The 15123-nt window shown below is 37.5% G+C and overlaps 5 protein-coding genes across 5 annotated transcripts; 2 read left to right on the top strand and 3 right to left on the bottom strand.

Moving 5' to 3' along the window:
- LOC18788700 (peroxidase 11) lies at positions 2456-4164 on the bottom strand. The gene is made up of 4 exons (XM_007221775.2): positions 3881-4164; positions 3513-3704; positions 3202-3367; positions 2456-3029 (listed from the first exon to the last, which is right to left on the bottom strand). Exons 1-4 carry the CDS (start codon positions 4112-4114, stop codon positions 2599-2601), a joined length of 1023 nt encoding a protein of 340 aa, XP_007221837.1. The 5' UTR covers positions 4115-4164; the 3' UTR covers positions 2456-2598.
- On the bottom strand, positions 4998-6060 carry LOC18789122. Its single transcript, XM_007222128.2, has one exon. It carries the CDS (start codon positions 5988-5990, stop codon positions 5190-5192), a length of 801 nt encoding a protein of 266 aa, XP_007222190.1. The 5' UTR covers positions 5991-6060; the 3' UTR covers positions 4998-5189.
- LOC18792982 (LAG1 longevity assurance homolog 3) lies at positions 6607-10547 on the bottom strand. The gene is made up of 7 exons (XM_020555110.1): positions 10085-10547; positions 9185-9414; positions 8869-9024; positions 8428-8613; positions 7817-8001; positions 7160-7235; positions 6607-6935 (listed from the first exon to the last, which is right to left on the bottom strand). Exons 1-6 carry the CDS (start codon positions 10220-10222, stop codon positions 7204-7206), a joined length of 927 nt encoding a protein of 308 aa, XP_020410699.1. The 5' UTR covers positions 10223-10547; the 3' UTR covers positions 6607-6935; positions 7160-7203.
- On the top strand, positions 12460-13620 carry LOC18792258. Its single transcript, XM_007226573.2, has 2 exons — positions 12460-12601; positions 12682-13620. The coding sequence occupies exons 1-2, from the start codon at positions 12460-12462 to the stop codon at positions 13110-13112; spliced, it is 573 nt and encodes a 190-aa protein (XP_007226635.2). The 3' UTR covers positions 13113-13620.
- Positions 14176-15103, top strand: LOC18793399 (serotonin N-acetyltransferase 2, chloroplastic). Its single transcript, XM_007225836.2, has one exon. It carries the CDS (start codon positions 14285-14287, stop codon positions 14861-14863), a length of 579 nt encoding a protein of 192 aa, XP_007225898.1. The 5' UTR covers positions 14176-14284; the 3' UTR covers positions 14864-15103.

Genomic DNA, 15123 nt, shown 5'->3' with positions numbered 1-15123 from the left:
ATAAATTTTAATTTTTTTTATAAAAAAACCTCTCGCATGCGCGGAAGCGCGTGCAAAGAGGCTAGTATATATAAAGTAAAATGTAGATAATGATAAAACATTCAAAATACCAGAAAATGTCATTAGTTAATGTAAATAATAAAAATTGAAATTATTAATTAAATAAAAATAATTTAATAAATATTTAAAAAAAAATTTGCATTTTTTAATGAATTCTATGTTTATGAAACACAACTACCCATTATTTTTTTTAATTTTTAAAAAAAGTCTATCTCAAACACGGAATTGCATGCAGAGAAGCTAGTGATGATAAACTCAAAACTCAACGGAAATTGGAATAATAGCAATCTATATAAGTTACAAACATATTCCCAAAAAAAAGAAAGTGAGAGCTCTTTAACGCACAATTGACAAAAGGGATTCTCAGCCGCTGACTAAAAGATAAAGAAATTTATTGAAATTGACAGACAACGCCTGGCCGATCCAAGCCACCAATCACCCGAAAAACCCAATCAGTATCTTTCTTTCTCTTTCCGAACAAAGTGCTAATCGCTACCCTACACACAGAGCACTTCCATGGTTACAAGCAACAATTCAGAGCGTGTGAGAGGAAAACCATAAGAAAAAAAAGGAAAATATTAGAATGACCAAAGATGACACATTCATTCAACCTTGTAGCTTTAAAGAAAGAAAGAAAGAATCTTTGTCAACCACCATGACCTCAAGAATAAAAAAGTGCTATTTTTTTTTTTTTTCTTCTTCTCCCTGACCAATTCAAAGTTCAAACTAGTTGGTATTGGTTGGAGTGAGGTAAGGTAGACCCACTATTTGGGGTGGACTTGAAATAGTCTTTGTCAATCATGAAAGCGTTTCCAAACTTACAAGGAGTGTCATTTTATTTTATTAAAAATTTGAAGTTTTTAGACTATGATATGAATTACCAACTTGCACAACACTTTTGACTAAACTGACATGCATCATCGTAATACTATAAATTAAACTGAGGGAGATTAATTATTGATACTTGAAATTAAATAGACATGTATTGTGACATTTATGACAAAATTGACTTCAAATTTGAACATTTGAAATTAAATTGATTTACACCGTGACCATGACATTGAAGAGTCAATTGTTTTTTATTTTATTTTATTGAAAAATTGAGACTGACATTGGAATTCAATGACGCTATTAGCAGTTGTTTGGTTGTAAACTCCTCTATGTGGTCGATTATAGTGGTCAAATTTTTCTCCCTCACTGTTTTTCTTCCCCTTCGCTTGAAAGGTAAATTTTTTTCCACCGCTGTAGCAAGTTTAGCTAGGCAAGGACAGTACTGATTCGAATTCCTACTTAAATTCATCTCCATAATTTGACAAATTGCCAAAGCTACAAGCGAAGGTGGGGAGAAATTCCCAAAAGTAACACAACATCCTCACAATATATCCAAGGGGGATGAATCATGAATGCCGGACAAACATATAATAAAGCAATATCTTCTCTATGGAAATTGCGTGATGTTGTTGTACTACTTGGCTAAGGCTTGTTGTTTATGCACATGTTAGACGACCCAAGTGTTAATGGGGCCCTTGCATTGCATAATTGCATTGCTTGCTCTCCCTCCCTCCCGAGAAACACTTGTGGGCAACAGGAATAACACTGTTTTGCTATTTTCAACCAATCATGCTATGTCATACGTAATAACTTTTTCACTTAATATAACTTGATGGGTCGAAAATAGCAAATCAATTCTATTCCTGTGTCATGTTTTCTATTCCCGTATCCTTCCCTTACCAGGAAACAGGAACAGAGGCCCATCATCTCTTTCTTATTGGGATCGATATGTTGCTTTTTGTAGCTTGCACGGTTCAAATAATTAATTCTTACGATCATTAATTGAAAACCCAATTCCGAGATTGAGGAAAACCAAAAAGAAAACAAAGATGGCGCATGATTGAACTCTCTCTGTCCGTAGATATGGAAAGAATCTTTGTCAATCAACATATAATCTCCAAAAAGTGCTTTTACTCTTTAAAGAGTAACAGTCAAAAGAAACTCCAACTTTTAAGCTCCTAACTTTCGTTGAACCTTTCCTCTTTTTGTTCAACCTGCTTGACCAAACTGGGCCCATCAAGTCTCAGTTAAGCTTGGAGAGGCCCATGAATTTTCCGATAGTACCCACCCATCTTTGCTTGATGGCTTTATTATTTCATGGTACATTATAGTTTTTTTTTTTTTTTTTATACGAGTGATATGTTATTTTAATTTAATTTAAATTACTAGGATGGAGATTCAAACTTAGGTGCAGAGTAGAGAGCACATTCGCTCTAACCAAGGTGCATTATTGTTTACTTTCATCTTATCTTAGTTTATTATCTTTTTTCTTTTTTGGGTCAATAGTTTTATCATCTGTATTAGATTCTTTTTTTATAACTTTTGGGTCAAGATAGATTATGAATATGGATAAGCACCAATTTCCATTAACTTTCAAACATAAAACTTGTAAATCTTTAATCATTTCTTGGTATAACAAATAAATATGGTTTGCCAACTGAACCCTTTTCTTTTTTCCCTCATGAGGCCTGACTGCAGCATAGCAGCTCATGTGTTCACAAATCTGCAAATTTTCCTAACTTCTCCAGTGGCAAAGCTGTCCTGATTGGTAATATTTCCCAGCTTCACCATTGAATCTGAGAATTGCTGGAAGAAAGCAACTGGGTCTGCTGCATACTGCTTGACAAGTTGCTTTGTTTGAATGCCAAACAGGCTAGAGTACATTTCCTGGTCTGAGCTCAGCAAACCCTCTCCTTTCAATAGTAAATGATAGAAAGAATTGTCAAACAGGTCAGGAGTCACATAGTCCATGGCTGTAACGTTATTGTCCCCAACTCCACCAACAGGTGGGCATGTGGATTTCAAACTGCTGAGGTATGATTGAGACAGAGGATTGCTTCCTGAGGTTGCTTCAAAATCACCACCATAAATCCTTGCCCGGACATTCTTACACCGTGCCATGCCGATTGTGTGAGCCCCTAAAAGATTGATTATGCACAAAATGCTCAATAGGAAATGCATCACTTAATTACCATATCAAATCCTGAATAATGCTATGAATATGATATTTACAAGGCCCTTTTACGAGATACATGTTGCGAGAGGAATGTCACATCACATGCAATAAGATTTGGACCTTTTCTCAAGTACCTGATAGAGCTACCATATCTGTGACTGACAGGCCTTGGTAAAGAAATTTGGAAATGATAGTTGCAAGGCCCTCATTAGCAGTAGGAAGGTTAGCCTCTGCAAGCTCAGGACTAGCAGTTATAGAATCTTTTCTTCCCAGAGGAACATCCCAATAAGGTCCACCAACCTGCACGGTGAAAACAAAGAAACAAGGCTAAAAACTCTGCTTTGAATAAGACTTGACACAAATATATCAGAGAGATTTTTAGTAGGTGGTATATATGGAACTCATATGTTTATATATATATATATAAGAGTTTTCTAATTAGTACCAGAATCACAGCATCTCTTGCTGCAATTGTGAGAATATCGGCACAAGAGACAATTCCAGGGCACTCTGATTCGAGATTGTTCTTGATTTTGTCAATAATTCTGAAACCCTTTAAGGAGTGTATGTTGGGGGAAGCTTTCTTCTCCCCTGTTAGTGTGATTGTATCATCGAGCAAAACTGACCCATCACATCCCTGCGTGCATGATTCAATAAATCAAATATGGTTCTCTTAAATTTCTATAAATTCTATAGTACTGAAGTGTATACTGCAGCAACTTGAAACTACGAAAAAATAATGATCATTGAAAAATATTGCATGATGAGAAACAAAAAATCCTATGTAACTCATCAATAAATAACATTATGGACCTGAACAAAGCAGTCATGGAAATGTAACCGAACAATCAAGGCGGCGTTGCGAGGATCCGAGAGCACTGCACATTCCATTTCTTTCTTGACAATATCGAACAAATTAGGACATGCAGATGCATAGTAGTCCAATGTCAATTGAGGCTCACTTGCTTGCAAACTGGTGTTCAAAATGGAGAAAACCAAAAGCATGAATTGAAGAATGAAGGTTCTGAAACAAAGGGAAGGTGCCATGTTTTGCTGCTTGTGGCTTTCTTGGGCAACTGAAAAGAGTGGGAGAGATGGTTGGGACTGTGAGATATATATATAAGGAGAAAAAAATGCGTGAATAATTTTGCATGGAAATTTGAGTATTTTGAATGAAGATATCTAGAGTCAAGAGAGGATGCAACCACCAGGAAGGAGTTTCCAATATCACAAGCAGAGGGTGAAAAGACGTGTTGCTTTTTCCATTTGTATATTACGTAAGAAGATTGCGGCAGCCACCAAACAAAAACCAATTACAGCTAATGCTTAACCCCCTTTCACCTTTTGACAAGCTTCAGTTTCTTGATCTAACAGTGAATCAGACCCAGTTGCAAAATACCATCATCTTCAAGAAAAAGAAAAGGGTCCTATATATTAATCTAGTCTGGTACAACAAAAGTTAAAAGTTTGAGGATTAATTATTTCTCTCATTCTAATTTGGCATGGACTTCATCGGTTGGATAGTCCAACTTGAAGGATTAGGTTAAACAGTGGTGTGCTTTATGTATAGGGTATAATTGTAGTTACTGATTTCTTGCAATAAAGTTCTGGTTGAAAAAGTCGAATTTCATTTTTGTTTCTGGCAGAATTTGCGGTCAAGTTGCACGCCATCCTTGTCACTGTTTCTTTACAGACAAGAATGCAGATGCAATCTTCCTCACTTCATATCTAAACCGACATGTCATTTTCAGATTTGTCTCCAGGCCACATGCTTGCACTCAAATATCAATATGTCATGAATTAACCCTTGTGTTAAACAAGCACAATTCAGCTTCTTTGATTGAAGCATATGCAGGCAAAGATTTGCTAATGAACAGGGCAAGGATGCTTTGAAAGCTCTCATTGACAAGATTTGGAGAACTGGTTTGCAATTTGGGTTCCAATGAAATTCCCTGAACTCATCATCCATAACTAAATACAGGCTTTGATTTGAGTTTGATTTAGCATTACAGATTGCACCAATAACCACAAGATTCACTATTATTACAAAGAAAGTAGAGACATTTTTCAAACATTCAAACGATCAAGAACTTGAAATTGAACCCAAAACAAGTTTTTAACATCAAGTATACAAATCAGAATCAAAAGGTTGATGGTGATCCTTATCTTGTCCTAAAATCACATAATCATCAACCCCAGTGCTGATGCTCAAATCCAAATCCAACGCAGGAAAGATGAGGGATCTGATCAGGGACAGCACTGAAGCACCAAATTGAGGCCATGTCACACAAAGCGTTGCCTTGATGTTGTTGATTTCACACGCAGCCAAGAGAGCCGCGCCCAACCCATCAACGACGCTGGCCGACGGAAAGTACTCCAAGCTCAAAGATGGGGCCTTTCTTTCCGAGGTCGTCTCCAGCTTGAACGCCACAGCCTCATCCCTCGAAAGTTTGCCTCTGAAGTTCCGGCTCTGAATCGAGTCCAGAATCAGAACCCTATGAGGAACAATCTGCTGAGAAATGAGCAACTTGGCCAAGGCGTGGCATCTCTCGGCGGCAATTGGGCACTGGAAGGAGACGAGGAGGGTTGGGTTTTTAGGGTTTTGGTGGCGATCGAGAGAGTAGATGTTGCAAGACTTGTCTTTGAGAGAGGGGTTGATGGAGTTTCCGGAGAAGGGGATCTCGGGGAGGACTAGGGTTCCGATTAGGGTTTTGGAGGAGACGTTGTGGAAGAGATGGAGAGATGGGGAGGAAAGGGCGACGATGAGGAGAGAAGGGCGAAGAGGCGACTCTGCAGCGTCGTTAGGGTTTTGAGAGAGCAAGAGGAAAGGCGAGGGAAGGGGTGGTGATGGAGGTGTGAAGTTGTTGAGATCTTCCTGGAAGAACCTCGAAGGTGGCGGAATCTCCGTCAGTACATCTTCCATGGCCTGTAAATTTTTAGGTTTGAATTTCAAGTCCGCTTGTCTATCTAGTTGAAGAAGGTGCGGCGTAATAATAAAGTAAATTTAGGTTTTACCCATAAAAAAACTTTCACTTTTGGAAACAGCCAAAGCTTTTTGAAAAAAGACAGAATAACCTCTTAACTTTCAAACCAAAGACATGCAAATGTAAAGGATTTCTTAGGAAATCAAAAAATAAATAAGGGCAATTTTGTCCATTTTTGCTTGTTTTAAAAATTTTCTCTCTCCTTTGGGTTTTTCCAAAGTCTACCGAGTTAACAACTTCAAATTCTGGTCGGATTTTCTGCCATTAAACTTGACATCCGAAAACGGTGTCGTATAATAGTGTCAACGTGAAAAATGCAAGTAGAAAATGTCACAAAATATCTTGTGAGTATCAACAGCAGCTTCATTTGTTTTCTCTTTTTAACTCACATTTATTTCTCTTTAAATGAAAAAGAATCTGCCTCAAAAGAAAAAGAAAATGACAAGAACAAAATCTACAATTAGGTACTGCATGTATATAATTTTCTTTGGCCAATCTCTGTGGGAAGTCTGGAAAAGGAAAAAGAAAAGAAAAATCATGTTCAAATACGGACACTTCAGAAAATAAATGATCCATTGCATTCACAAGACCTTACAGCTGACTTGAAAAGCTGTACAGTTAAAAGCAATTCCAATCACATATCAAATTCCTTGCAATACATTAATCATGTCACCAGACTCAAATTTAAGGCAGCAAAAGGGCTAAAAGCTCAGTCAATAGTTAAACTTCTTTCCCTTTGCCATTCTATTCCTTCAACCTGCACAGCTTCCATATCTAATCTCAGTTAACATACAATTTTTTCTGTCATGATGCACTTCTTTGACCAAAATCTTTTTCACCATCGAAAGAGTACATCAAATGTGTAAACGTAAGATGTTCCTCATCTGCAGGGCAAATCACATGAAACAGCATTCCTCAGTCTAACTAGCAAAGTAAAAAAAACATACATAGCATCTGAGGACATCACTTTAGGTGTCCCATTTCTTTTTGTGTGTGACATATCCTACTAAAATTTTGAAACAGCCTCAAATTAATTCTACATGAATAATGTGAAAATGTGGGTTCTTTCTCGGGGAATCCCAATGGCTTCCCTAATATTGTGGAGCACCTTTGCCTGAGGGTGACATTGTGTCTGTAAATTGTATTTCCTGGTCAATCTTCATGGTCGTCTTCACCTTCAGAATCTACACAGGGAAGAAATGATAGGCAAAGGAAACAAACATCAGGCAACAAATTACGATGAACAATAGAAGACACCAGGTCATAAAATAAAATCACTGACAACTACTGTACTGAAGGCACCATGTTCTTCTCAATGAAGCCTATTAATATTATAACAAACTGTTTTATATACGATGCATTCGCTTACTCCCAAAACCATCTGACTAACTTTACACTGTATCATTCACAAATGCTAAACCAATAAATAAGTCAAGTCATCATGGTACTGTTGTATTAGTAGCCTAACCAACTCTTTCGCTGCCCGAGTCACAAAAATAGAATAGCAGTAAAAGTATTAGCTCACTGTAGTGCCCCTTCGGAGGGTGCAATCAAGGAAGTTTGTGCATATGTTACCACAAATGAGTAGTAATCATTCATGTTTCATTATCATCTATCCATTTTATGACTGTTGATACCAATATGGTTATTTTCCAAATCCCTCAAACATTTTCTTCCAGAGGAATTAATTGTTGTTTCAAAATTTATCCAATTATGTGCATGCATACCCTTGAAAACCATCTACCAAACATGATTTTTCACTCACCTGATCGCACATCATCACTAAGCTGCCCTCTTGCTTGGATTTGTTTAACAAGCATCCGATAAATCAACACCCACCAGAAAATGTGAAAAACAAGTAAGCAGTATAGAAGAGTATTGAACACATAGTAATATATTGGTCCTTCTATAGAATGCTTGTTCTTGTCCAATGCCAGGATAACTTCGTAGCTGCCAGAAAGAGAAGGAAGCATTACAAAATAGACAGATGAATAATTGAGTTTAAAGCATAAATGCATAAATGCAAAAGTTTGCTTTTCAATTTATACAAACATGTTCTCTTACATTTTATATGAAGCGATTTGTTGCAATATATACTTGTCTCTAACTAAGGGATCTAAAATTGCACGACATGACATTGTCATCCTTAAAACCTTTCTTCCTACACATTAAGAACACAAAACTACTGCTTCTAAAGCAAACATTATCTGGAGTTTGACATTACTATTTACTGAACATAAATTAGGAAAAAACATCTTGTAGCATTACGAAGTCTGTTTTCCAACAAGAACTGAAAGATGCTGGTGAAGACAAACATGAAGTAGCTACAGAAAATCAAACAAGTTTAGTATAATTTAGGTATCAAATTAGACGAACCTTGTACTCCGAAGGATCCAGAATGGATAATAAATGAGACGCAGTATGATCCAAGACAATACAAAAAGAATAAATGAAAAGCTGGCAGTCCTTTCAGCACCACTGTATTTGGACATCTTCCCGACCTCCAGAAACACATCACTAGCATCATGAAGAGCTAAAACAATTGAACCTACGCGGGCAAACCTGCAAGAAACAGATAATAATAGGAAAATTATTAAATGAAATGTATTGTGTAAAACATTGTATCATTTCCATTTCCGTTGATGTTTTAACCCTAATATCCATGGTGCTGGTATGGTAGGGGGATGACACACTAATAAGTTATGACTTCAATTAAGCCCTCCTTCATACCTTTGGTAGGTTGTAGTATTCTTGCTTCCTTGGTTTTGTGACTAAAAGAACATGAGAAGGCTACAAACTCACTCCATGAGAACATACCTGAAAATGTAAGACAGCAGAATGAGAATGACTGTTGCTACATGATGGCCCATGGACACCCCAAAATCTGTACGCCTTGTTTCCCAGAAAATCAAAGCAAATATGGAGTATGTGTAAAATCCAGCAGCATACATATACACTCCCTTCAATCTCAACCTGAAATTCATAAGAAGTCATTTTATAGACTTTAATAAAGCTCAGCTCTTGATATTAGTCAAACTATGATTCAGTACAATAGTGTCAATCTCATCATATATGAATGCCTTAACTAAACAAACACATATGTAACATATATTCTAATTTTAAGAATTCTTACTTCATTTTCTGGTCAGGCCAGACCTGGTCTCCTGGCCCTACCCAAAAGTATTTTGTATTAGTAAACCAAGGCTCATCATAAGTTACAGAAAGGACTAGAAGCTCTGCTGAAAGAAAATATGTGAACTTCCATGCTGACTCCTTGAATTTTCTAATCTTCTTCCTTTGTTCTTCAGATTGTAAATCCAGCTTCTCATGCCCCTTTCCAAAAATTAACCGTCTCCCCAATCTCTGCAATATGTAATTTCAATTTATACAGAGCTAATAAAGATATTATGAGAAATAAATGCAATCACATTCACATTTCTTGATTATAATACATAACAAAGTAGTGGTAGATAAAAAATGAAGAAATTAAATAAAGGTGTAAATGAAAAGAAATGCAAATGAAAGCTACCCTGGACTAATTTAAACAACCATTCTTCAACCTTTAACGTCTTCATTAACAAACAGCTCTCATTCTCTAAAGGTGCTAGAACCCTATCAACTTTCCATATAAAACAAGTTGTTCTCTTTATCTCCTTTTAGTTGATTGAGAATATACAACAAGAAGCAGAAAGAAGATCTAAAGGAAACTCAAAGACAGGGCAAACAAACATTGACTCTCAAATAGCCAAGCTGATTTTAGTTGCAGCATCAAACCATGAGCCATCAACCGGTCAAATCTCTTAAAAAATAAAGATCGAAACATATCATGTTGAACAATTTGATATCCAATAACTAAAGTATGCTTATCAAACAAGCCAAAACCAAACACAACCCATCAAAATACAAGTGCATTCCGGTCATATACATCATTGACGATCTAATATAAACAAAGTTAGCACATCAGTGAACTACAAAAGATGGAAACTTTAGCTACTCCAATCAAATTTGTGTGGATGTACAGCAGAGTGAGTACCTCAAAGACGAATTTATCCAGAAAAAATCGGACAGTTGGGAAGTAGAGGATAAACAAAAGAAGAATTGTGAAATCTTCATATGCTGGGTACGCTTCTTGCTCCCAATCGATTGACCTCAAGTATTCAGTCAAACCCATCTCGGATTTTACTTCCCGCGATCCAAAATTTTCCCAGGAAACAGAAAAGTCGCTAGCTTTGGATCAGATGGAGAAGCAGAGGCATCCAGGTCTCTCTTTGTTGTTCTAAAAGGGCTGTAACTTTTGAGGCAGCAGAGTTCTCTTTAGGACTTGGGAGTGGGATCAGTCCCAGACCATTTAAGAATATAATTATTTTTGTTGTCAATTTAAGAATATTTAATTGGCTAGTGGCCTTACGATAATCGCCCTTAGTTTTCTTTGATTCTCTGACTTGCTTGCCACTTTAACTTTCATGTTCGGCGAAATTGCCCCTTTGAGTTTAGGAGCACTGTGGACTTGAATATGGATGCGGCATGCCACCAAGAGATGCTGATTGTGTGGAGCTGGAGATCACTTTCTTGTGCGCCACGTGGCAATGGGCTAAACGGGCCTACCCATTTTTTAGGGTTTGTAACACTTGGGGGAATTTGTGATTGTGAAAGCCAAGGATTTATTGTGGTTTGGATGAAACAAAAATGAGCTGAAATAAAAGCTCCTTGATGAATTTGGCATTAAGAATCTCTTTAATGCGGTTTGGCAAGGATTGCGACTTTTTTGGTTATTAATTACAAGATTGGTAATCATTATATCCTCTTCTGAAGCAAGCCACACGCTGCACCTGCTTCACCTATTAGAAGCATTTCTCATTTCATGATACTAATCTTATGCACTTGGATAAAATACAATAAAATATCTTATAAACTGGTTCAGGTTTAGGAGGAGAATATATTGTCAATGAGGTATAGTCTAGTGAAAAAGAGTCTTGACTTGCATATCAATAACAACGTAATAAGGCAATCAATAGGAGCTTGAGGCCCAAACTTGTATATTACCAATTTTGCCTTTGCGTGTGCGATGTCGCCTCAATCATTTGTTCTACATCATCAGAGGTCTCATATTCGAACCCCCATGACATTATTTGTGTGTGTATGTGAGAAATCTTCCTCATCTCTAGTTTAGATTATCGCTTGTACTAAAAGAAGGAGGATAATATATGAGACTATCAATTCATTTCATAACAGTCAATTATTACAGAAGATTTGAATCATTGGTTCACAATTAGTGGATAGACAAAATTGACATATGTTGGGATGCTTCTATTTAGAGAAAGTAAAGTCACATAATAAAAGAAATCAAAATTACCTTTGTGCCCAACTTTTGTTTTTTTGTAAAATTGAAAACCCATCTTTACCCTTCACTATACTGAAAACACAGGGGGCCAAAGAAGAAAAAAATCAATCCTTTCCCCTCTCCTTTTTCTTCCTTCCTCCGGCCGGCCATAGCCAAATGATCATCATGAGAATTGTGTAATTGTCCAAACAATGTGACAGAAGTGAGGGCAGCTGTTTCAGCTAAATTGATTTGAAATGTCCCTGCAAGTGATTCTCTTTTGATCTAATGAAACTGGAAAAAGGTCTCTTTCCACTACAATGTTGTCAAATATAGCATAGCAGACATAAAAAAATAGCTGCAATAACACTTTTTTTACACCATTATTTTCTTTTTGGTGAATAAACGACTGTATATATACTAGTATTATTGCTTGTGTTAGATGTAAAAACTGTACCCAGTATCAAGTTACTGGAAGAGACAAAGAAAAAAGTAAGCTTGGTTGTTAGGGATGAAATTAAATGACCTGTTCCCCTCTCCTCATCCATTCCAATCCAATGCCAAATGCCAAGACTTTAAATTGGTAACATGCTCTGTAACTTTCACAGGAAAAAGCTGCTCTTTCTTGATGATGGAACAGAGAATTCAAAGAAAATTTAATTAAAAGGTACTTTTTCGACTCTCAAAGAGAAAATACTCACCTCCCATTAGAACCAAGAGAAAATTAATATCCAATATCCAATTAATAAGAGCCCATCTGTTCCCCAAGAAAAAGCTGGTCATTATTTATAAGGTACACAGAGAGAAGTAAAGGTTGTCTATTTCAGGTGAAAGAGCATTGGCAAGTTAGCTGGGTGCCCAATTATTTCCTACTTGTGTGCTTCACTGTTTAACCTAGCTCCAAAGATAGAATCTCTTTTTAACCCAAGAGATATCTCTCGTTACCCCCAGAAGCTTGTCTTGTAGTGATTTAATCAGTTTGAAACAGTGAAAAATATGGGGATAGGTTTGCCAGGTGGAATACATGCATCCTGGCAATTCAATAATGAGGGTGAAGTGAGGAGGCTTCTTCAAATGCTACTGTTGAGATGGGTTTGATTGTCCTTTTGTGTGAAAAACTGCCTCTTTTGTTGAAGGGAAATAATAAAGAGACAGATATAAATGCGTTTCCTGATAATGTTGAGAATTGCACATACAGTGATCATCATGTTATATACACACACATTGCAGGTAGGTTCTAACTTAATACTTAATTTTGTTCTCTAGCTAGCTTACTTTGTGTGTCTTAATGGAGTCTTCCCAAGTTGTAGGAGATGAACCAGAGAAATGGAGTGGCAGTGAGTCTGGGTGGACAATGTATATTGGCTCCCCAATCCACACTCAAACCAATGATGTTTATCAAATTAGTGATCCCAAAGAAGGGGGTGAGAAAAACAGTGACAAGAAAGCAATTCTTGAATATTTTGATGATGATGAGAGTGATGACTCCATGGCTTCGGATGCCTCCTCTGGCCCAATAAGTAGTCATCATGAATTAGTACTTCCATGTGAAGTTGGTGAAGGAGAGGGTAGGCTCAGGCAAGCAGCTAAGCAAGATCAGCATGGTAATTATTTCAAGTGTTCCTCAGGCAAGAAAGTAGGTTACAGAAAGTTGAAGAAAAGAGATGAGAGATTAGGGATCAAAGAAGAGAAAGAGGAGGAGTTTCTACACAAGGCTGATAGTGCTGGCAGTCATGTTTGAACTTTGAACTGCAGCAAGCCCAGCAGCAGCAGCAGCCCAAGGTAAGCAAAATCAACCAGATGGTTAGAGAGAGGAAACATATCCAATTAATCATGTTCTTCTCTTCTTTCTTTTTTATCATCTCTAATTAAAATGGTGTACTATACATGTTGTTTGTTTGTTTCTGCCAAATATTTTCGGAAACACAAAAGAAAGCAAAATTCCATATCCTGCTCTGTGGTTCCAAAGCTTCCACCACTGTGAAGTGAATGTTGAGTTCATTAAGAATCCATGATATGCATATTTGGCAGGGGTTGCATTGCACGCGCTTTTGCATCTGTCAAAGTTTCCAGGTTGCAAAACAAAAGTTCCTTCCTATTTGCTCTGTCTTATGTGGTTCCAAAGCTGCCATCAGTGTGAAATGTTGAATTAATGAGGACACATGTTTTTCTCATTAGTATTTTTACATTCATTGCACCAATATAAATTAGATATTGCTTCTTCTCTCTCGTACCATACCATCGAGATTCTCTATAAATAAAAAATAAAATAAAAAACTTGATATTACGGCGGTAACTTCTCCACTAATGATTTTAAGTTTAGAAGTAATTAAAGAATTCTAAAATCAACCATACATAAATAAATATGGGAGATTCTCTTAAAAAAAACAAAAAAACAAAAAAACAAAAAAACAAAAAAACAAAAAAACGAAACTAGATCCACTAATGCTTTTAAGTTTAGAAGTAGTTAAAAAATTCTAAACTCAACCATACATAAATAAATATGCATTATACAAGCAATTCAATGGATGAGATTAGAAATTCTTATAGAACGGTCATTGAACTTGACAAAACAACACCACGACACCGTTTAAGAGCACTGTATGCCTCCACTATTCCGTATCTTGAATCTAATGACTAAGATTAGAAATTCTTAACATAAAATTCTTATGGAGCATTTTGCAGATATTATTGATACGTTTTCCTTTTTCTTCTTTTTGGGTCATTGAACTTGACAAACCGACACCGTTTAAGCGCCCTTCATGCCTCCACTATTACGTATCTTGAAACGGCGACGCACAACCACAATTCCAACACTCAAACACCGTACAACGCATCCATACAAAAACCCAATGGTGGCGTCACTCATGGGACACAACTGCTATCAGCTTATCATCTCATATCTTCTAAAACATGCTCCTACGTGGCACAATCTCCGCTCCCCTCTCTTGTCTCCGCCTCAGAAGCACCACCACCTCCACTCCCCCTTTAAACGTCCCCGTTTCGCGGCGCACTTCAACAACCACCAACAACTACTCAATCTCCGACCAAGACCTGGACTCCCGAGGCTTCCTCCTCCACCGCACGATCGCGGAGCTCAACCTGGACCACCTCAACAAGGTCTTCGTAGCGGTCGGGTTTCCGAAGCGGGACCCGGATAAGATCCGAACGGCGCTGGAGCACACTGACGCGCTGCTGTGGATGGAGTACAGGAAAACGAAGAGGCCTGTGGCGTTCGCTAGGGCGACAGGGGACGGCGTCTTCAACGCGATCATATGGGACGTGGTGGTGGACCCCTCGTTTCAGGGGCTGGGGCTGGGGAAGGCGGTGATGGAGAGGTTGGTGGAGGAGCTGGTGGCGAAAGGGATTTGTAATATTGCTTTGTATTCGGAGCCCCGGGTTCTCGGGTTTTACAGGCCCTTGGGCTTTGTGGCGGATCCGGATGGGATCCGGGGCATGGTGTACTCCAGAAAACCCAAAAGGAAGACATAAATATTCACTGTTTGTTTTGGTTGATAAATATTCATTTGATAGGTTAATTGTAAGATTTCTTTTGTTTGGTAAATATTAATGGTAAAGATAAGCAGCAAAGCACAGGCCATTACAGAAATTCTGTGCTTTTTTTCTGGACTGTTGTATATCTTCTTCCTCCTGAAGAAGACAGCCTTGTGTAGTTTTTGAATTTTTGTAAACAGGCAATTTGGCTCATGATTCTACTGATGGAGTTTCTGAGATTGCGGAATATGTGAAAA

The sequence above is a fragment of the Prunus persica genome, chromosome G1 (assembly GCF_000346465.2).
Source record: "Prunus persica cultivar Lovell chromosome G1, Prunus_persica_NCBIv2, whole genome shotgun sequence".
In the NCBI taxonomy this organism is placed as follows: domain Eukaryota; kingdom Viridiplantae; phylum Streptophyta; class Magnoliopsida; order Rosales; family Rosaceae; genus Prunus; species Prunus persica.
The sequence above is the reverse complement of the archived record's forward strand: the minus strand, read 5'-3'. Positions and strand labels throughout refer to the sequence as shown.

Bases quoted from the DNA above. Each gene is read 5' to 3' on its own strand.
- LOC18788700 (XM_007221775.2), bottom strand. From the start codon at position 4,114: ATGGCACCTTCCCTTTGTTTCAGAACCTTCATTCTTCAATTCATGCTT. The intron at 3,705-3,880 runs GTCCATAATGTT...TCATGCACGCAG, and splicing joins TCCATGACTGCTTTGTTCAG to GGATGTGATGGGTCAGTTTT. The intron at 3,030-3,201 runs GTACTTGAGAAA...TCAATCTTTTAG, and splicing joins AGATATGGTAGCTCTATCAG to GGGCTCACACAATCGGCATG.
- LOC18789122 (XM_007222128.2), bottom strand. From the start codon at position 5,990: ATGGAAGATGTACTGACGGAGATTCCGCCACCTTCGAGGTTCTTCCAG.
- LOC18792982 (XM_020555110.1), bottom strand. From the start codon at position 10,222: ATGGGTTTGACTGAATACTTGAGGTCAATCGATTGGGAGCAAGAAGCG. The intron at 9,415-10,084 runs GTACTCACTCTG...TACATATTGCAG, and splicing joins TGGATAAATTCGTCTTTGAG to AGATTGGGGAGACGGTTAAT. The intron at 8,614-8,868 runs GTATGTTCTCAT...TGTTTCTTGCAG, and splicing joins CTGCTGTCTTACATTTTCAG to GTTTGCCCGCGTAGGTTCAA.
- LOC18792258 (XM_007226573.2), top strand. From the start codon at position 12,460: ATGGGTTTGATTGTCCTTTTGTGTGAAAAACTGCCTCTTTTGTTGAAG. The intron at 12,602-12,681 runs GTAGGTTCTAAC...CCCAAGTTGTAG, and splicing joins TATATACACACACATTGCAG to GAGATGAACCAGAGAAATGG.
- LOC18793399 (XM_007225836.2), top strand. From the start codon at position 14,285: ATGCTCCTACGTGGCACAATCTCCGCTCCCCTCTCTTGTCTCCGCCTC.